Source organism: Takifugu flavidus, chromosome 7 (genome assembly GCF_003711565.1).
Source record: "Takifugu flavidus isolate HTHZ2018 chromosome 7, ASM371156v2, whole genome shotgun sequence".
Classification (NCBI taxonomy): Eukaryota; Metazoa; Chordata; class Actinopteri; order Tetraodontiformes; family Tetraodontidae; genus Takifugu; species Takifugu flavidus.
Window position 1 is genome coordinate 2,479,546 of NC_079526.1, and position 23,117 is coordinate 2,502,662.

At 41.5% G+C, this 23,117-nt stretch overlaps 1 protein-coding gene across 2 annotated transcripts; it reads left to right on the top strand.

Moving 5' to 3' along the window:
- The first annotated feature begins 87 nt into the window (after window positions 1–87).
- On the top strand, window positions 88–6,080 carry lrrc8db (leucine rich repeat containing 8 VRAC subunit Db). Of its 2 annotated transcripts, none has more exons than XM_057038147.1 (2): window positions 88–685; window positions 2,670–6,080. In XM_057038147.1, the coding sequence occupies exon 2, from the start codon at window positions 2,672–2,674 to the stop codon at window positions 5,228–5,230; it is 2,559 nt and encodes an 852-aa protein (XP_056894127.1). In that variant the 5' UTR covers window positions 88–685; window positions 2,670–2,671; the 3' UTR covers window positions 5,231–6,080. The 2 variants fall into 2 exon arrangements, with proteins under 2 accessions (XP_056894127.1, XP_056894128.1); XM_057038148.1 differs by lacking the exon at window positions 88–685 and adding an exon at window positions 697–1,572.
- The last annotated feature ends 17,037 nt before the right edge of the window (window positions 6,081–23,117 follow it).

The window sequence follows — 23,117 nt, forward strand, 5'->3', positions numbered from 1 at the left end:
AATGTCAGATAACAAAGAATAAAGGGATATGCAATAAAGAATAATCCTATTAATAAATATACTGTATAGTATTCTTTGGATCACGGATCCATCTGCTATTTGTAAAGAGATTGATGGGCTCTGCAAAAAAAAAGACATCCTCAGTGTATAAAGCATTGAGTATAATGATCATTTTATGTAGCTCGTTTCTCAAGTTCAAATGGTTCTTGTTGTAAAGGCAACTTTAAGATTTACACAAAGAAAATATACAAAAAAAACTATACACAGCACTATTACAACATTCAATCAGTCTGCATGGTCATGGTCATTAGTCTGCATGCTACTTCTAATTATTGTTCCTTAAAAATAGCATCCCATATTAGTGTTAAATAATAACATTTGAAGAAGTTTTCTCCTCCATGGAAGAAGCGTGTTGTGAGCTGATGTTGATGCTGACCGGCTCTCCGGAGCCGACTCTCCCTCCAGCAGCTGGTGCTGCTGCGCTCCTCTCGGAGGCAGAGGACCCGACCATCTGGAGCGGCGTGGGGGTAGTCAGCTAAGTAGCTTACCAACCCGACCGGCAGGCCCCACCATCGGACACATACGAAGAACGCGTCTTTATACTTTCCTAACGAAACATGGCCTATAACCGGAGGAGTTCTCCAGGACAGCCGGCATCGACATAGCAGGATTCTACCCCGCGTAGGTGAGTGTGTCTTGGCGTCAGCGAGTGGAGCTCATCCGCTGGAGCTGCCGGTGTTACCACCGTGCTAGCCTTTATTTTCAAATATGTCAGCGGATTTGCTGATGTAGTGCCGTAACGGTGGGCTTAGAGCGAATGTTCGAATGGAGCCGCTACTCTTGACAGTGAAGGAGACTCCGTTTATTGCTGAACCGCCAGGGTTGAACCCTTCTTTCGTGTCCACGGATGCGTCTCGCCGCTGCCGCCAGCCGGTCTGAACCTGCTCTGGCTGCAGCCTGACTCGACACAACAGTGACCTTCATGTCTCTCATTCACTCTAGAGCTGCAGCCTCCAACACAAACATGATTCTAACTCTGTCCGCTGTCATTAAAAATGGCAGAAACACGCACAATTAACGGGCTATCCTATTATCCGCCCTTTATAATTGATGTTTGCGCTGACGCAGCTCCTCAGGAACCACAATGATGGAGGCGGCTGCTTGAACTGAGAGCGGCGGTTCTGGAGGACCTTATGTCTGCAAAAGTTGAATAAATGTTTGCCTTCTCTGTCACACATAAAGTGCTCCATGTCCCGGTTTGCAGGTTCAAATAAACTCCATAGAAATTGAACTATATATCTATATTGCATGTGGATTTTAGGCGACTCGAGTATCACTTGGGAAGGTAGATAGAGCTTCAATGATTTCATGCAACACCAAACAAAGACCACTGTGAACGCGTTTAATCAAATCCCATGTTCCAATGATATCCTCTTAGTTAAAATGTAAGGGGAATATAATGAATTGGAGCTATGATCGTAATATTTGGTCATGTTTTGGAAGGTATTTTTCCATGAAGAATACCAGATGACCTGTCTAGGACTTTATACAACTTTCTTCCACACATTAAAGGTGACATAGTGTGATATCCATTTCTTGTTTTATATTGGCCATGCACATTTCCTTCCTTCAAGTGACAGTGATATTTGTGCTGATCAGCAGTGCAGTGATGCGTCCATATCTGCCAGTGTTTACGTTCGGTTATTCATCCCCCTCTTGTGGCCGTATTTATAACTACACGCTAATTCACCTAAACCAGGGGTGTCCAAACTTTTTGCCAAGAGGGCCAGATTTGATAACGTGAAGATGCCCGGGGGCCAGTAGATCCTTCTGATGTTTTTTTAACCAGAAAAGTTACATGCAAATGTACACTATTATAAAACAATTTTCATTGTCACAATTCTCTTTATTTTTCAAATGGCAGTGTAACCAAATATAAGCCACTCAGGCAGACGTGAACAACTCTAAAAACACAAATCTGCCTTTAATTCATATCTGGAGAGTCAGATAACATTGAACACTGAACTGTATGGAATACCTTAAATTTCCATGAGTTTGATAAATGTAATGCAAAGTTGTCTGTTATCATTCAAGTTTAAAACAAGTAAATTTTGCTCTTGTCTTTTACAAGATCTACAAGAAAGGAGGAATTACATTTTAGTGATTTATTTAGTCTGTTAGTGCCAGCGGGCCATAAATAATACATTGTAAGACTGAAGTTGCGGGCCGTATGAAATCTTACCGCGGGCCGTGATTGGCCCCCGGGCCGGACTTTGGACATGCCTGACCTAAACCTAAGGATCTTTCTAGATCCTTAATACTCAATTGAATACGATTAAATTTTAAAAAAGTACGTAAAGAGTTAATGTCTGAAAGCTATTATTCTCTTGAAAACCAAGAAATGCTAACAAGCTTTTTTTGTATTTGGAGGAATTTGTTCTAAAATGTTGTGACAATTCCAATGTTTAAATATAATACACAAGAAATCTAACGCATCCATACATGCACGTTTTAACTGTAATCGTTGACGATTTTAAATTTAGCACGACTTTTTATTCATTACTTTGTATATCATGATGGCTTATTAAAAAGACCCCAAGGTTCAGCAGAATGCAGCAATTATCACTATTCCGATAATAATTTTTGCTCTTTTTTTTTTTGAATTTCAGGAATGTTCACCCTCACAGAAGTAGCATCTCTGAATGACATCCAGCCAACGTACCGAATATTAAAACCATGGTGGGATGTCTTCATGGATTATCTTGGCATCGTCATGTTGATGTTGGCTATATTCTCAGGAACCATGCAGTTAACCAAAGACCAAGTGGTTTGTCTTCCAGTTCTGGAACAAGCTCCTGAACCAGTCGGGGGTTTCTTAGAACCCCGACCACCAGCAACAGCTGATAGCTTATGGGACAAAGAAAGTATAATCGGAGAGCAAGCAGCTCCTTTAATGGCTAAAAGGCCTCCTGATAGCATCACCCCTGCAGTTCACCTCAGCTCACAGTCAGGGACCGTGGGCCCCCCTCAGCCCACTGGTGTGAGGACCAAGTTAGACTTTCAGCAGTATGTTTTTGTCAACCAGATGTGCTACCATGTTGCTCTTCCTTGGTATTCAAAATATTTCCCTTACCTCGCTCTAATCCACACCATTGTTTTGATGGTCAGTAGCAACTTCTGGTTCAAGTACCCAAAGACAAGTTCCAAAATCGAACATTTCGTTTCCATTCTGGGAAAATGTTTCGAGTCACCGTGGACCACCAAAGCTCTGTCTGAAACCGCATGTGAGGACTCCGAAGAGAACAAGCAGAGGCTGGCTGGTGCCTCCACCCTCCTGAAGCATCTGTCCACGAGCAGCGAGGAGGGGAGTCCGAACCAGTCCGCCCCGGTCTTGAATAAATCGGGAGTCACGTTTTCTGTGGAAAAGCTTGTAAGTGAAGTTCCCCCCATGACCATACTGGACAAAAAGGACGGCGAGCAAGCGAAAGCCTTGTTCGAAAAAGTCCGGAAATTCCGCGCCCACGTGGAAGACAGCGACCTGATTTACAGACTCTACGCTATTCAGACAGTCATCAAAACAGTCAAGTTCATTTTGATCCTGTGTTACATCATGACCTTTGTGGCATCCATAGACTTTGACCACGTGTGTGAGCCCGAGATAAAGCATTTGACTGGATATACGAAATTCCAATGCACGCACAACATGGCTTTCATGCTAAAGAAGCTCCTCGTCAGCTACATTGCTATCATGTGTGTTTATGGCACCATCTGCATCTACACCCTCTTCTGGCTTTTCCGGAGACCGCTGAAGGAGTACTCCTTCGAAAAAGTCAGAGAGGAGAGCAGCTTTAGCGACATTCCCGATGTCAAGAACGACTTTGCGTTCCTCCTCCACATGGTTGATCAGTACGATCAGCTGTATTCCAAGCGTTTCGGAGTTTTCCTCTCTGAGGTGAGTGAGAACAAACTGCGGGAGATCAGTCTGAACCACGAGTGGACCTTCGAGAAGCTGCGGCAGCACGTGACCCGCAGTCCGCAGGATAAGTCAGAACTCCACCTTTTTATGCTCTCTGGTGTTCCAGACGCTGTGTTTGACCTTACGGACTTGGAAATCCTTAAACTCGAGCTAATCCCAGAGGCCAGAATAACGGCCAAGATCTCCCAAATGACCAACCTCCAGGAGCTGCATTTCTATCACTGTCCCGCCAAAGTCGAGCAAACCGCGTTCATTTTTCTTCGCGATCACCTCCGGTGCCTTCTCGTCAAATTCACCGACGTTGCGGAGATTCCCAGCTGGGTTTATATGCTGAGAAATTTAAGGGAACTCTACTTAGTCGGTAATCTAAACTCGGAAAATAACAAAATGATCGGGCTGGAGTCCATGCGGGACCTCAGGCACTTGAAGGTTTTGCAGCTAAAGAGCAACCTCACAAAGATCCCCACCAACATCACGGATCTCTCCCCGCACCTGATTAAGCTGGTCGTTCACAACGACGGCACGAAGCTTCTGGTCCTGAACAGTCTGAAGAAAATGATGAATCTGGCTGTACTGGAGCTTCTCAACTGTGAGCTGGAGAGAATCCCGCACGCCATCTTCAGTCTGACCAACCTCCAAGATCTAGATCTTAAATCCAACAATATTTGTACCATTGAGGAGATCATCAGCTTCCAGCATTTGAAGCGACTGACTTGCCTCAAGCTGTGGCACAATAAGATCGTCACCATCCCAGTGTCCATAAGCCACGTCAAAAATCTGGAGTGTCTGTACCTCTCCCACAACAAACTGGAGGCTCTGCCCTCTTCGTTATTCACCCTCCTCAAACTGCGGTACCTCGATGTAAGCCACAACTCCGTCGTGGTGATCCCACTAGAAGTAGGCTTTCTGCAGAACCTCCAACATTTCGCAATCAACGGCAACAAAGTGGAGGTGGTTCCGAAGCAACTGTTCAAGTGCGGCAAACTGAAGAGCTTGTGTCTCAGCCACAACTGCATCGCATCCATTCCCGAAAAGATCGGCCAGCTTTCCCAGCTGACCCACCTGGAACTGAAGGGGAACTGCCTGGATCGCCTCCCCCCTCAGCTCAGCCTCTGCCGACTCCTGCGCAGAAGCTGCCTGATAGTGGAGGACCATCTCTTCGACTCGCTGCCCCTAGAGGTGAAAGACAGTATCAATCAGGAAAACACCCTTTCTTTTCCCAATGGGTGCAAGTGTCTGAGTGATGGACGATAATCCGGCAGCGAATGCCGGGCACTTCCCCCCTGGAGTGATTTTATTATCAAACCATGATATTAGCAGCAATAGTTCAGGGTTCACTATTGATGAAATGATACTTCTACAGTATTGATGTATAAAATGAATAGGTCACAGCACATGCACTGGTTAGCACCACTGGGGAATAGAACTGTGAACTGAACAAAACCTATAACACATCTTTACTTTTGTTCTGTCTGTCTCAGTATTTGTGTCACGTTCATTAGATTTGCTACGTAATGCATTGACTTGTGCATTTAAAATCATTTTAGTCGGTATTCCGACAGGAATCTCTGATCTAGACATCTACCAAAAGCCAATTATGTTTGAATGGTTCAATTAAAACCTCAGGGTTTTGACGAGAGCGGACCACGAAAGCTCCACGGAAAACAGTGTAACACCAACTCGAATGCAAATTTCACTGCGAGAGTAAAGGCCGATTATATTTGCTGCACAATTAAACGTAGGGGGAATGTAGGATCAGCCTTGTTTACTCTAAACCATTCCAGTTTGAGGATACACAGGATACAGCCTGTTATCCATACACTCTTCCTAATGTTTTCCACTTCAAAAATCACAATGCCTATTCGTCTGTTATTTATATATTGTTGTTTTCCACGAGTACAAAAATTAAGCGTTAAAGAATGCATATTTTTGTTTGCTGCGTATTCATTTACTGTTTAATTATTCTATTATCATGCTGTTGATGGTACATTTATGATGTGTTTTTGTTCCTTGTATGTATTTATTATGTCTTGTATTATGTGTTCTCTTTGCACAGCACTTTGTCAGTCTAGTTATAAATAAAGATATGAATTAGTAAAAAAAAGGATTTTTATAATTAATAGTAGTAATAAAAGTTGACATCTTGGTCATCGTACACACACACACACACACACACATACATACATGCATTCATATCCGGTATCCAAATTATATGATCATTAATCATATGATACCAGTTTTTCATAACATTTAGTAGAACATTAAGCTCATCATGGGTGTTTCGTGTTTATGTAGAATAGAATAGAATATTACTTTCCAAACTTTGTTTTTAGCTCCTTTATGCAGAGCTATTCTGTTTGTTCTGAATGTCAACATCAATGAGATTTAAAGATTCTTTAGATATTATTAGTTAAGATCATAAAAAAGAAAGAGGTCAAGGTGCATTTACAGTGTTTTAGTATACATTGTTTGGCCTGTAGTGTACACTGAACCCTCCTCATTATAAAAAAGCTACAACAACACCAACAAAATGGTGAATATACATGTACTTACATGTGCACGAGGCTTTCCGAGGACACAGTTGTTAATCTGATGCGATTTCCTGTTTACCTGATAAGTGAAATTCGCAGTAAACATCCTCCGTTCTGAAGAGCAGCTGTAAACATTTATCTATTCCCGGGAGTTCCTTCATTTTTTAGGGACAGATGTGTTTTTCAAACGTATTTCTTGTTTCAGTCCTAAAGTAACTATTATTGGATATAAAGAAAAATAGATAGTGATTTTCTACAGCAAGATTATATATACACATATCAAAAGAATGAAGTGGACACTGAAAAACTAGTTTGTAATGATAATTGGCATCTTTGGAACAATGAATAAAAAGATATCCTTGGCCAAAATATACTAGTGCCATGCTTTGAGGGTTTTAGATAATCACATCTTTTTTTAAAGGTATTACATGACTATAATGGAAGAGTGAATGCTGGAAAACATTTAAATATCAGAAACGAATAGAAATGTAAAGCAGCAGAAATTGGAATAAGTCAAATCAGGTATAACAGCTTTAGCACTCCTAGTGACCTTAACTGTTGGACATTGAGCAGACCAAACGCTAAACAATCCTACGGTTTAAAGATTATTACGCTTGCATTCTGGACTATGGGAGGAAAAGACATGGAGAGTGTAGAGAAAGGATGTTTGAATCTAAGGCAGTCTGACACTGGGATTGTTACAGGAATGCTCTCAGGTGGATAAAATAATCACATTGCCTACAGGAAGTAATTCCTTGGAATCAAGCAACGTCCTGCGCACTCGTCACAAACCCTTTACCCTCGCGGGATGACACTGCCAGCTCCATTTCTATGGAAGGGTCATTGGAAAATCAATGACTGCCAAGAAGAACTACAACCTGGAGACAGGACAAACATCATGTCAATTTAAAGTTTGATTGGCTCTGAAATCTGTGTCTGTGCTTCAGACAGCAGAAGATGAGAGAAGTAATTGCTTTAATGGCCTGCAGACAGCCTGACAATGCTGGACTTGTTAAAGTGCCACAGCAGCATGGGACAGTCAAGGTTGCGACCACTAGGTGGCGCCAAAGTACCCGAGAAAAAGACCGTTGTCAGTAGAGATGTAGGGACGCGTGTTTGTGTGTGTGTGTGTTCACGCACACGTCTGTAAAAATAACAGATAGATATCTTAGATATCTTACATTAAACTCTCGATGGCAGCAAGATTAAAGGCTTGTTTTGATAATCCTCAAATGACAAGAGTCCCATAAAATAACCAGAGACTTTAACAGTGATTTGGCTCCAATCTAAAAACATCAGCTTGCCCCATTGCTACAACAAAAGAACAAGCGTTTGCAGCCATGTTTTTACCCTGGTACTCCGTGGCTGCGACTCTGCGGACGCCCCGAGGACAGCAGCAGAGCTTCAGCAGCAGCACTTTGTGAACACTTGCGCAGCTGATGAGCTGTAATTATGTTTTAATTATTCCTGTAGGGCATCATTCTGTTCACTGCTCGTCCCCAAATGAAGACATTTTGAAAACATTTGATTCACTTATCATCACACGACATTATGTCAGCACCCACAGCTTTGATGACGATCTAGAGTATATATCCTCTAAATATAGAACATTTATAATTTATTGCTAACCTTTAACATTTAATATTTATTTAACATTGATTGTTAACATTATTATATGTTCTAAGTATACACACACACAGGCGCGCGCACACACACACACACACATGTATATACAGTGTGTGTGTGTGTGTGTGTGTGTGTGTGTGTGTGTGTGTGTGTATACTCGGCACCCATCTTTTCTTGTGCCCATGGGTGAAGCCTTGTCACCTAATATGCAGGCTGTTGCAACAAAGTGACAGATGTCCTGATGTGATCCGTCTGCATTTTTGGCCTCCATCTGTGTTGTTAGTACAAATGGTTGTGGATAGTCCGAGGAGAGAGCTGCAGCTTTTCCATATATGTTAAATGTATTAGAAGTTCTTATTTCTGGGAGCTGATTCCAGATCCCTTGGCAGTCCCTCCACAGCAATCTGCCAAATCTTTTTTTTTTTCTTTGCACCACTTGTCTATCAACATCTCTGCCTCCTTCACTGCTTCTGAGGGCCCCGATGTTTAGGGTTCAATGCCACTGAACTGCATCTCAATCTCCATTTTTTTCCCCTCAGCTTTGGTCCTTGCTTGGCAAGAGAAAGATTAGGGGCTAGGGTCCTGAGGTGAGTATCCCACCCTTCTCCTTGGTCCTCACACCCTCCTTCTCCTCTCTCATCCTTAGAGATTCAAATCCTTTTAGCTTCTTCCTCAGGTAAAATTGCCAAGGACCTTGTGAGCCCTAGGTTCCCCTGGAGGTAAAATCTATAATGGAGTTTTGATTTGAGCAAGAACAGCCTTGAAAATGGACTGCTTTAACCAGGTAGCTGCCTCACAGAAGGTCAGCGGTACTCCAGGTGGACACAACATGCCACAAACTGTGTTAGGAAAAGAACAGAACAAAGGAACAGTTTTAATCTCAGGAAAGGTGACCTGTAGACACTGTCATAAATAAATCAAAGGAGATTTTGGTCAAATTATTCGGCATCGGTTGCTGTCTCTGCAGCAAGTCAGGAAACGACTATTTTATCCTTGGAATCCCGTCTTTAGAAATGGTTTGAAACCAGAGCTGCAAACAACAGAAATGAGTGAGAAACTATTTGAGGTTTATTTTTGATTCCACAAATGTTGTTTTGCGTTGCCACCCTAACTTGAAGATAGAGGGCACTAAAGCCTCAGTTTTGGAACACCTCCAGCACAGAAGATTCCCTGTGCTTTCTCTAGTTAGCATTCCATTTGGAATACTTACCTCAGCATTACCAGAAGGTCAGAGCAAAGGTCAGGATGAGGTACAGAAAGGCCATGCGCTCTGGTCCTGGATGGCAAAAGTGTAAAATAAAATAAAATAAATGACAAAATTATTATTGTTTTTAGCTTACAAACATGTGTATTAGTTTCTTTTTTTTAAATGTACACAGCAGTAAAATAAAAGTTAATTTAAAGGTATCAGCAACCTTAAGAATAAGAAGTGAGCCTGATACAGGATTTTTACCATGGGATGTGACAGGTTTGTAAAAGAGTGAGATTAGGATTTGGAATTCTAGACAAATATGCTTCATTACCAGTTTATTGATGTACCCTCTGCTGACTTTCAATTTTTAATCAGCCACTCAAAGGGAAAAAACAAACAAACTGTTTGCTCTGCCCAAGTTTCTGCTTGGTATCAAAAGACAAATCACATCCCTGCTGCAGCTATAATCTCAGTTAATCAGCATCATTTACTGCACTTAGCAGCGCTGTTTCAAATTCAAATGACACACTTGTGCGAAAAGCAATCGCCATCTGCCCCAGTTCTCATCGATGGCGGGTTGTTTTTTTTTTTTTTCGCTTTTTTTAAATGATGAAATTGGTCGTTGCCTCCCATCAAATGTCTCACAGACATAATTCTTCCTGACAGTTGGATCCAAGCTTTGACAGCCTGGAACTTGTTGAGTTTTCTCTAAATACTTGCCATTGCAATGAGTTAAACATCCCCCGGAGGCACCGCAGAGTTTTCCTTTTGAACAGGCACCCAAGGGATGCCAAGCTGGGACGGCACGAGGAACTGGAGGTCTTATGGAGAGGGCTGTTTGGGTTTATCTAATGGTACCATGGGCAATTTCTTCTGCCACTGCAGAGGGAGGGGAATAAAAGAGGGATGAAAAGAGAGAGGAGAGTGCATTTAAGAGAGAATCTTTATCTGGGCTTAATATGCCATGCTCAAGCAGAGTGGAGGATTTTTTTGTTGTACAGATCTCTTTTGTCAGATCCTACCTATCCATGGAAGACCCAGGGGCACTCTAAGAACATACGCATCACCTAGATTTGCCTTCCAGCCCATTCCTCTCCAGCTACCGCACCCTCTTCCCGCTGGCTTCTTTGTGTAGCGCAGCCGAGTGAGCATTTTGGAAATCAAATCTCAGTTTGTCAGAGTAAAACTGGAGCAGGCTTCATTTTGAAAAGACTTATTTCTACATAATTGTTCTGAGCACATAAGCGCGGAAGCCTTTTCTCCAGCGCCTCGCCTGCTGCGATGCAAAATGGGGCAAAACGAGAGCTGCTGGGAAAAACAGAGCGACTCCGTGGCTGCACCATTGGATCTCCCTCCGGAACGGCACATTTATTTATCCAGTCGTGATATGCCTGATCAAATCTGACATCTTCTGTAAATATCATCACACGGCAGAGGAACTTTTCTTGATTCAGAACTTGTGTATCTGTGTAGAAGTACAAATTAGGATGGATACTTATATGTGACACATTTTCCAAATGGTTCTTTGGTTCTGTGGAACATGTAGAAATAAACCTGATCTGGGGACGTTGACAATATCTTACTGGTAATAAATACTGGTATATAAAAGTTTAAGTGAAATCATTAAGACCTATTAACTTCCAACACACCACAGAGTGAATGTTAATCAGGCACGGGTATTAGATTAATCAATCATTCTGTCCAAACAGTCATTTTTAACTTGGTAAATATACTAAATACCTGTTAAAATAAGTCCTGCCTTAATATGTTCAATTTAAACTTTTATGAACTTGGCATTAGTACACATTTATGTCCACTGACGGTTCATGTTTTCTATTAATTAAGGCTATATTACAACCAAAAGCAAACCTAATCAAGCAAAAAACACGGTATTTGTAGGGCCTTTGGCTGCTTTCTGTTAAACTTTGGTTGCGAGCATGACAAAAGAGTTTATATACATAAAATGGAGATTTATTCCCACATTAGAAGTCAGTACATGGCATCCTGACAAAGCCTTTATCTACATTTTATTTCCATTTTAAATGGACAAAGGGAGTTAAGTTTGTTAAAAAGAAATATTTAAATGTGCATCCTCAACGAGTAGAAACAAATATTTTTATGAAACTTGACTAAGTTACAATGTGTTGTCCACTGATTTTAAATTGTAGTTTTTGAATTATAAGAAACAATTACAATTAGTCAAATACATTTTTAGAATTGTTTTCCAACAACAGCAAGACTCTTTTTACAATTTGCAACAACTCATTTGAATCCAAAAGCAGAGGGATGATGACAAAATAGTCCCGCTGGGCCAAGTACGCACGAGTATGAAGTAAGGGGAAATGAAGGAGGTGTGTCAAAACTTAAGTCTGGAGCGTGAAGACTGCTGGGCCCGTGTCGTCGAAAACGGGAGATGAGTGAAATAAGCCGAGGGCGGGGGGGGGTGCATGGAGATGGGGGTGGAAGACAGTCCCAAAGCTCCCTGCCAAGTGATGACCAGAGTGTCCATCAGAGAAGTCTCCCGGGTGCCCGCCGAAACAGCAGCGCTGGCAGAACTTAAAAAACACCCACCTTGGGAAAGTGCTTTTTCTCCCGCCAGATGCCGATGATGGATTGGGTCGGCCAGTGCACACAATGCATTTGTGAAGACCAGAGGAGGGTATGTGTGTGTGTGGGGGGGAGGGACGGGGGGTGTAAGGTCAGAAAAACACTTCCATTTTACTCCTAGAATGCACTAAAATATTTACGAGTTTGATATTTATTTTATTATTCCACACATTGGATGTGAGAATGGACACACACACAAATGGGAGCGTACAACAAAAGGTTTAAAGAAGGCACACACTGTATTGTACAGCAGACTGAAGTGGTGCAGGTAAAGACAAGGAAACGGGCATGAATATTTCAACAGGGCTGCCATATTTCTTAAGAGAAATATCAGAAATTAAACATGTGGAAAGTTGGGGGTAGACTTCCTGTTTGGCCATCCTGACATTTTCTCCCTGATTGATGGAAATGCCTCTACTGAGATCCACCTGCCAACCTCCAGAGTCAACAGTATTGATTAAACAGCAGCATCCTCTCAAATTCCTCCCCGTTTCCTTTGAAGGCGAAAATCATCTGCGATATCTGCCAACAGCTTACTTACTTAGGGATTTCTTCCCTTCCATCTAGGTTATCTTAATTAATGCATGCTTTTCTTAAATGAGCTCTCTGAGGGGCTATAACTCAAATTCCTGTATTTATGAAAGTAATAGTTTGGGAAAAAATTGCTAAACTGAAATAATTATGCAGTCCAACGCTTTGCTTGGAGAATAAACTGCAAGAAACCTGATGAAATATGAATGTGCATTGGGTGCTAAGATAGTTAAATATTTACAATCCTGTTAGTCCACAACCCCAGTAAATATGCTAGTCAACTGCAATAACTGCTGTACCGCAAAACTTTCTAGTTGATTGGGTCTTAGACACTATATATATGTACACACAAACACACACACACACACACACACACACACACACACACACACATACTTACTTACATACACAAATGCATTTGTATGTATGTGTTTATATATAGACTGTGTCATTGAAAATGGGAGGTGTGATAAGATGTAAATAAGCTGCGTATATATATATATATATATATATATATATATATACACACACACATATATATATACACACACACATATATATAAACACACATACTTACTTACATACACATACACACACATGCATTTGTATATATGTATGTATATCTTATATTTCTGCTTAATATCATCAGGCAGGTTGTTGCATGTTAAGCAGCTGCTCGTACTGCAGAGAGTAGAGGAAGAGCAGGCTGCAGTCAGATGCTGAGTGAGCCCCCTGAGGGCCTGATCTTATATCAGGAGACTGTATATTTCTACGTTAAAGAGGCTATTCAAACTCACCGATGCTTGAATTATTAAAGACAGTATATGTTTTTCAAAGCCCAGATTTAGCGTTTTTCAAGGGATGGGCTGTGTGCTGTGTTGGCAGTGGTGCGGCCAGTGTGTGTGTGTGTGCGTGTGTGTGTGGAAGGAGTGGTGATCAGAGGCTGTTTTTTTTTAGTTTTCACCCATCCCCTGATGGTCCAGGCTGCTGAAATGGCCTTTACCTCTGGAAGCTTGCTTTTCCTACCTTTGAAGTCTTATTTTTGTTGATGAAAAGAATATGCCACCTGGGTTAAAGTAAACCTCGGCTATTACTAATACTGATACTTCCCCTCGGTTTGTCTCATAAATTTATCATCAGGGAAGCGAATCTGCTGTCTCATACCCTGATACAGGCTTCACGCTAAGTGCTGAGCTTTAACAAGTGAGCGAAGGACAGCGAACGGGAGAGGCAGCAAAACCCACCGCGTTCAGCACCCAACAAAACCACTTTAACGGCGGTTGATCCCGTTCAGCGCGTTTATTCAAGGTTTTAAGACATTAAAAGTCTTAAAATGGCTTTATCGATGAGCGTCTTGATTCCAAGATACAGTACAGAGGCTTCAGTTGTTAACAGCTTGTATGTTAATGACTTGTATTAGAAGTGATCAATGTATGCAAGTGTTTCCCATGGCTTTGAAGTCAGAGCATTGATTGGTAAGAATATAACAGAATTAAACAATCGTTAGTGTCGAGTCAAGCTGCGTGTTGTCGAGAGAAAACTACCTACATCTCTAAGTGGAACTAGAGTTGTAATGTTGTAGTTATTACTTTATAGGACTCCGTAAAGCAAGAAATGCAGTAACTTACAAATAGGTAGGTTCCAAAATGAGAGGAAGTCAATATATTTTGAGATGAACCTTTCAATGATTTATACAAAAAGGATTTCAAATAATTGCAAGTCAGGCTGGGTGGAATATTTCTTCATCATTTTCACACCATCATCTCTTATTGAATTCATTTGCAGGTCGGAGTGAATTATATTAATCCTCATCGAGTTTGTCGTCGAGTACGGCTGCAATTCCTATAGGACAACGTTCCGGGCTCCAAACATTCAAAGCATTCATTTCTTTTTCCAGCCGCTCTGTACTGAGGATAAAGTTTTTCCACATTTCTGGAGATGCTGTGCGATGATTCCCAAAGTCACACGATGGACATTGTAACCTGAACTGGAGGAAAAATGAATGGAAATATCTCAGACTCAGAGAACAGGAGCAGCTTTAAAAGAGGGATAGACTAAAGAAGGAGTCAGTTAATAAGTTCTTGTTATGGTTATTGTAATGTTGAATAAAATATCCAAAGAGGCGAATGTTTATCTTGTTTCACTGCTTAAAAGCTCTTCAGAAATTCCAGCAGATCCGACTATCAGTGATAATTACTGTGTTACTCCTCTTTACATTCAGCTAATTGGGATGTTGCTGGTAAATCAAAACCTGGCTCTGATAAAAAAAACTCTTCCTGTAAATAAATAAAAACAACTGTTGACCCCTCCTCACACTATTGTAACATGAGCCAAAAAAGAAGGGATTATGGATGCAATTCCAGGTGGAATATTGCTGATGCGCTGCCCGCCAAACAGATGCCTCTCTTGAATTTGTTACCTCAGGATCTTCCCAGAATACCAAATCAGGGGAAACGGACCAGTTGCACTGCAGGTTTGATTTATTCATGCAACCTCACGCGTAGACAACAACATGCAAATCAGTGGCATTTAGAGGCGTGATACACAGCAGCACGGTGGATTATTGTGATAATGTTACGCTTCATTCCACCGTAATGCATGAAGATGTTGTTGATGAATAAATGACGCAGACATGAGTGACAGGGGTTTGACACTCCTGATGGAATAAAGAGGCGTTCTGGACTTGTGTTCTCTTCAATATCGGTTGCATCATGTTCTTCTCGGTAGTGGGAGGTCACAAAAAAGGGTGGAACTGGTGATCTACCCCCCCTCCCCACCCCATCCTCCTCTTTGTCCTCCCTCTTGTCTTCCACCAGAGAGCCAAGTGCTTCTTTATCGATAGTGGAATACTTTACAAAGCAGGGTAATTAAAGCAATCGTGCCGGCTGGGGTTCATTGATAAAGATTGGAGCCGATGCGCCTCTCCGCAGCGTGTCAGCAGCCAGAGAGCTGCCGTCCCCTGAATCCCTCATTTGCCTTTCATCTCCCCCACTCAGCCATGAAAAATTCATCCAAGACCTCCAGAAATATTTATTGTAAAATCTTAAGGAGAAGTGGTAGCACTGAAAAATTCATGGCCGTATTCGTATCCAACAGCTGTGGACCCTTTAATTAATTTGATTGCTCACATTACACAATAAATTCCTTTATGCAATATTTATCTGTCTTTTCCCTTAGCTTAATCAAACACACATTCACTCTCTGCTTTTTTTAAAATTAGTACTATTTTCATTTTTGGAAACATACCCTACTGCAGAGAAACCTATTTAATTAATTTTAAACACTCTATTCTAGGTAGATTTATTTTTAAATGGTAAAGAAGAACTTGGAACAGTTCAGGTTTAGCTTCATTTCAGTTTTTTTTCTTGACATTCATGTTATATTTTTGGAAAAAAAACATCGTTTTGAATTTTGCTGAATATAAATGTTAACACGCTATCAAATGAGTAGCATGTAGCCTGTCACACAAGCATGTAGCATGTAGCCTGTCACACATAGCACGTAGCATGTAGCCTATTTATGCAAGCATGTAGCATGTAGCCTGTCACACTAGCATGTAGCATGTAGCCTATTCATGCAAGCATGTAGCATGTAGCCTGTCACACAAGGACATTTTTTAAGCTCTGGAGACCCTTTTCATTCTTTTCGAACTTTTTTTGAATTGTCTCCAAAAGTAAAACTTTCACTATTCACATAAGTAATGGAAATATTATTTTGGACATACTGTTTTTGGAATCTTTATATCGACCATACTGTTTCCTAGAGTCAGTTCCTATTGGTTTACATGGAGAAGATGTACGTTTTACATCCCAAAAGTGTGTACTGTGTAAAACTTGACACACATCATTGGCTCTGCCACATGTGGTGATGATGGGTGACAGTCATATTGCTTTATTAGTGTTTGAAATGTGTCATAACAACCAATTTAAAGCTGATGTGCACGGCTGGAGCCCCATTTCGTTTGACACTTTCAACTTGTAGCACATCTGTAACCCCAATAACAATATTTGGAATCCTTGGCACTAAAAATCACTGCATATTTTTGGGGGTGGTATTTTTTTTGTCTGTAATTCTTAATTTTGCATTTAAAAAAAAAATCTTTAAACAATCTTGCAAGCACCAATGGTCATTGTAGGAAGCCCTGACAGTCAAGAACAGCTGAATGTGACAGCTGTCATCGGCTCTATAAAGCAGAAACTGTGCAAAGCAGTTTCTAAAGTGACGATTATGTAGTAACTTAAAAGTGAAAATGCCTCAAATTCAAGCCAATGGCAGTGATTCAACTATCTTTAAGGTTGGCATTATTAATGAATCCGGGTGGCATCGGGGTAATGAGGGACAATTCATTACGTGTTGACCCAGGTGTTCAGTCTTGCTGCCCGCTGAGATTTGGTTCTGGCCCAGTCGTAAGCCTGTAGGGTGTAGGGTCAGGGTTAATGGCTAACCCTACTTTGTTCTGTGCTGTAGAAATTCAATTTTTGAGTCTGCCAAGAGAAATCAGAGTCCAACACGGACATTAATATTAGCCTATTCTTCATTAGCCTTGCTAATTAGAAGGCTCCTCTAAAACAATGGCAGCTCGTGCTCCTCTCTATTTTTTTTATTTTTTTTTTACTTTGGGCCCTGCCATATGTTGTGCTTTGGTCTGCTTGTACAGTCTTAAACTACTTCTTCATCTACATTAGACATATGTCAAGTCACCACAGAGCCTCTACCAAGATCCCTTGCTAAACTTCCATCTCTGACATAAAGCCCTAGAATTTCCTGACATGAGAAACCTCCTTACAGGTCCTTTGCACTGTTATTGATAGAGGGGTGGCCTGTGACATTGCCGTTGGCCTCTATTCCCTGATGCTGTTCTGTGTAAGACAGCTCTTCCTGCTCCCTTTGGTGAATACCATCGCTGCCTGCTGGGCAAGGTGTCAGTGTGATGATTACATCCTGACCTTGTTTAGCTCTCAATAACATCCGCAATGAAACCTTCACTGCCTCCACAGATGCCTCCAAATGGTAAAAGGTTCCTCACTGTATGTCACCTTCTTTGATTCCTCCTGGTTGTTGGTATTTGATCCCTGACGTGTTTCATGTTTTGCTGACCTGTCATCATGGCACAATATTTTGACCTGTGTGGAGGTCTTTGATTTGAAGCTGGGACCCTTCACAATCATTTCCTAGGAACTGAAGAGGAACCTTGTCATTTCTTACCTGTTTGATGGACATTGGTGCGATTGCAATTGATTGCGTGAATGCTGGAGTATCCTATCTTTTGAGACCGTGGTAACAACCAGGAGCGCGCTGACACCATGATCACACTAACCCAGCCCCACAAGAGCTCAGCATGGAATGGTTTGGTTTGGTTTGGAATGAAAGAGGTGCTGTTCCACTGCAGGTTCTTCAGGCCGCTATAAAGGGACATTACAGTAGAGTAACACACCAATCAATCACTCTTTATTTATATAGCGTCTTTTACTTTGCTTGATGAGTAGAACCCAAGTGTGTTTAAAATTATTATAACAATTACAAGTTAAGTAGAATGACGTGATGTCATATAAAATTACAAGTATGTGCACATTTCACTGTTGGAAAAGATCAAGAATCAAATATTTATATATCCCGTCTTTTACAATCAAAATTGTTTCAAGGCGCTTTCCAGAATCCCAGGGCCTGACCCCAGACAAGCAACAGTGGCAAGGAAAAACTCCCCTTTAACAGGAAGAAACCTTGAGCAGGACCAGGCTCATGTAGGGGGACCCTCCTGCTGATGGGGGGCTGGGTAGAGAGAGAGGAGAGGAGAGGAGAGAGGAGAGGAGAGGAGAGGAGAGGAGAGGAGAGGAGAGGAGAGGAGAGGAGAGGAGAGGAGAGGAGAGGAGAGGAGAGGAGAGACAGTGTGGCCTTCCACAAACGTGCATGTGTATCAGCAGCCATGTGCTTGATGAGTAGAACCCAAGTGTGTTTAAAATTATTATAACAATTACAAGTTAAGTAGAATGACGTGATGTCATATAAAATTACAAGTATGTGCACATTTCACTGTTGGAAAAGATCAAGAATCAATCTATATTTATATATCCCGTCTTTTACAATCAAAATTGTTTCAAGGCGCTTTCCAGAATCCCAGGGCCTGACCCCAGACAAGCAACAGTGGCAAGGAAAAACTCCCCTTTAACAGGAAGAAACCTTGAGCAGGACCAGGCTCATGTAGGGGGACCCTCCTGCTGATGGGGGGCTGGGTAGAGAGAGAGGAGAGGAGAGGAGAGGAGAGAGAGAGGAGAGGAGAGGAGAGGAGAGGAGAGGAGAGGAGAGAGAGGAGAGGAGAGGAGAGGAGAGGAGAGGAGAGGAGAGACAGTGTGGCCTTCCACAAACGTGCATGTGTATCAGCAGCCATGTGCTTGATGAGTAGAACCCAAGTGTGTTTAAAAGTATTATAACAATTACAAGTTAAGTAGAATGACGTGATGTCATATAAAATTACAAGTGTTGGAAGAAATGTGTGCACATTTCACTGTTGTAAAAGAAATTAAAATGCCAGAGGTTTTCTGTTTGTTGTTGTTGGTTTTTTTTTACCCCAACTCATTAATGTGTCTCGCCATTAACAAGCCTTTTAACTGACTCTGTCCCTTTCCACTGGAGAATGGCTATTCTTGTTCTTCCCTGTTAATCACCCTGCGAGGGCACAGCAGGTCATTTCCCAGCGCTGCAGCACACCAACGTCTTCACGTCTTGTGCTTTCGGAGAGAAAAGAAAAAGTGATGAGTTGTTATTAATAAGAGCAAAAGTGGGAAGGGAGCCTTTGAGCCGCGCCGAGGTGCCATCCCATAACTTCTGCGCACATAGGCCTGTCTAAAAATTGTCACTGATCAGCTCGCAGTCACTTGTTCAGCACTAACCGCCATCCCTCATCCCAAACTGTCACAAAGCCATCAAGATCAAATCCCACTTCCACATGTCAGGCCCGGGTGCAGCTCCCTCTGATACCGTACAACCCCAAAAGACAGGGGAGCAACGCAACCAGCCCAGTAGAAAAACCCCAACTGCTGCCACGTCTTTGCCAGCCATTACTGCCTTTTCTTGTGACACCATTTTTGATTTGACACCTTCTGATCTGGCGCAGGTTTCTGCTGGTCTTGCCTCAAGGGGGTCGGGATGTGGGGGGGGGGGGCAGGAGGGTTGGGGTGCAGGCTGCGCTTGCAGAAAAGTCGGAAAGAAAACGAGCACTTTAGATTCAATTGTTCCCCTTTCGGTGATTCTTTCCCTGCCAGATCTGAGAAAGATAGCAGGCAAACAGATATTGCAGGAGTTTTGTCCCCTTTTTTGCCCCCCTGTTGTCGAGTTTATTTGCAGCTGGATCGTCCTGGATGCAGCATGGCGTGTGAGTTATTGATTATTTTCCTCCCGCTCTGAGAACAGTCATCCTGAGCCTTGATGGAACAATGAGGGAGGGTTGCAGCCCCTTAGGAGTGGTATGTACAACTCTGTCCACGCCATTTTACACTTGTAGTCGGTGTCGGGAACATACAGCAGAGTTCAAGTTACACTGCTTTTAGACAAATGTAAACAGTGCCCCAGTTCAAATCTCAGTAGTCTGAGGTCATCAGAGGCGAGCAGGCAGAAATGTGGATTCCTCTAAAGGATTGATAAAAAACAATGATAAATAAATGAATCCCAACATGTAATTTTTGAAATTCTCAGCACCAATTCAGCATAACAGGAACAAACAATAGAATGCAACATTCAGAAAGATCATTTTAATTTCTGGGGTTTGTAATTTGGAGATGAGGTGTGTTCAGGGATGATAAAGTGCAAGAACCTAAATAGGAGTGACCGAAAAAAGCCTCCTTAACTCTCTTAATCCCATCGTCTTTGAAATACTCTTTCTTGTGATTAGGGGTCTAATGAGCATGCACACAGACAGCAATGAAATAGGTCAGAATATTGCTTCCTAGGCAGTTTGATAAGACTTTTGTCCTGTGATGTGCAAAAGATTTAGAAAAAATCTATGGCCATTCACCCCGGAACCAAACCTTTAACTAAAAGATTAAGCTAACGCTTGGATGTCGCTAATGGCCTCAATTAAACTGTAATTTCAATGAAAAACAAGTATATTAAGATGATGATGCATTCTACTGGATAATGAAGTTAATGTTTTCCTGTTATGCTAAGTCTGTATTTTAGATCAGCGCTAACAATGCTAACAGGGCTAACATTTGGCTCAATTGGGTTCTTTTTTTTTACTGTCATGAAAAGAAAATCAAACAGGGGGATTGTTGCTTGTGATGTGAACAGATTAAACCATCAAAGATTTTAATTGTTTCTAAAACGCCTTCAGATCTTAAGTATCCCCTGTGCTGAGTCTTCCATCTGTCCCCCACCACACACACACACACACACACACACACCACACACACACACACACACACACACACACACACACACTAGGATAATTGTTCCCCCCTTCAGTTATTAAGGAGTAAAAGTTGTAGTATTTCTTGTAAATTCATTCACTAATTATTTCAATAATGTATAATTGCATAGCAGTTACAAGATTTTTGATTGTTGCCACATGCAGCACTTCATAAATAATTAATTTCAGGATTTCAGAATGTAACCTCATAAAAAGAAATGTAGAAAGCAGCAAATACGGTGAAAACCTCAGACAGTGTGTTTGTACATTTATTCTATTAGTTTAATAGGTTTTATTTTTATATTGAAGCTTTTATACAGTTATTCTAGACAGGCATGTTTGGATATACTGTATGTAGGCCTACACAAATTAGTTAAAATAAAGTTTACTTTATGTCTGTCTCCCAAATCGCCATTTTATTAGATTATTGTGTTACAGAACAGAGATAAGGTTTGTTATATATAATGAATATCAATGTAGAAAAATGGAAAAAAAGATAAGAAATAGAAGATCAGGGAAGAGCAGAATACATGCTGTAGATCTACTGGCTTAGCCACACTATAATTCACCATATTTGATGGACACACATTTGTTTCTAGCTAACTCACAAAACCACACTACAACAGGCAGGTATGAAAGACAAACACACCACAGAGATAATAGGAGGCGATGAAGAATGGTCTGATCAGTTGATGAACTTATTTTTATTTTACTTTTTTTTGCTTCATCGTTTCAAGGACACCTCAGGATTCTTATAAAGAAGACTGAAGTGTTGCTGCTTTTATTTATTTTTTGATGCTTGCATCTTGTTTATGGAATTGATGAATATTAGATTTTTTTTATGGGTTGAGGCTCAAAAAGGGACATTGTAGAATATTCTCAGACCATTTTAGTTTAATAATGCAACCTTATTATTATCATTAATTCAATACAACGACCAAAGTGGACACAAGCTGATGCTATATTTGGTAAAATAAGGGAAACATATACATTGAGATGTGACTAGATAATTGTAGTTATGAAGGGGTTAAAAGCACCTGTCTCCAAGTGTCTAAATTAAAGGATATTCTCTCTTTTTTGTTGAAATATTTCTCCAACTGAGCATCTAAATTCTCAAAATCTCTCTTTTTCATTGAACAAGAGCCAGTAAACTTTGGCATTTTGTTACTGAGTTTGGATTTCATGTGGCTGTCTGCCCGTTTATCCCTCATATCTCAGGTGATGAAGGTCCTGAGAGACGGGTCCTGGCCCAGATGAGGCCGGAGGTTCCTGGACCCTTTGCAGGTTGCCTTTCACCCTCATCTAGGAATCGATGATGCTGCTATAAATGCTGCGATATGCATCTGGGTGGCGGATCATATGCATCGCTGTGAGGATCGCATTCTTGGAGTCCCACAGTGCTTTCAACACCATTCAGCTTCTGCCACTGGGTGAGAAGCTGTGCGGACAATGCAATGATCTCTTGGATCCCTGACTACCTCACAGGTTGGTTGTCTGGGCAGTGTGACAGTGTCCTGTCTGATGTGGTGATCAATGACACAGGAGCTTCACTGCTTCCATTCCTCTTCAGTTTATACACCACCGAGGGAAGAAGATGCCTCCACAGCTACTATGGATCAAAGAGAAGGTGGTGGGGGATATGGAGGGCTACAAATACCTATGAGTGGTGAGAGGCAACAGAATGGACTGGACATCTAATCCTGAAACAGTGTACAAGACATGTAGACTTTCTGAAGAAGGTGAGATCCTTTAACACGTGCTGCAAGATTTTGGAGATATTTTTCCAGTCTGCCGTGCATACAGCATTTACTTTGTTGTGTGTGCTGGGGCCGTAGTATCATAGCCAATGACTCTACAGACTCAAGAAAACCATCAAGAAGCGTGGCTCTGTACTTGGTCTCCAGTTGGAGTCTTTTCAGCCCGTGGTGGAGTGGGGAACGCCCAATAAACTGTTATCCATCATGGACGGTGATCAGCACCCTCTCTAGCATCTATCTATCTATCTATCTATCTATCTATCTATCTATCTATCTATCTATCTATCTATCTATCTATCTATCTATCTATCTTCTATCTATCTATCTATCTATCCATCCATCCATCCATCCATCCATCCATCCATCCATCCATCATCCATCCATCCATCATCCATCCATCCATCCATCCATCCATCCATCTATCTATCCATCTATCTGCTGATAGGCTGCTGGAATGTTCAAACCCCTGAACAGCAGCAGTGATCTCTGCCTCCGT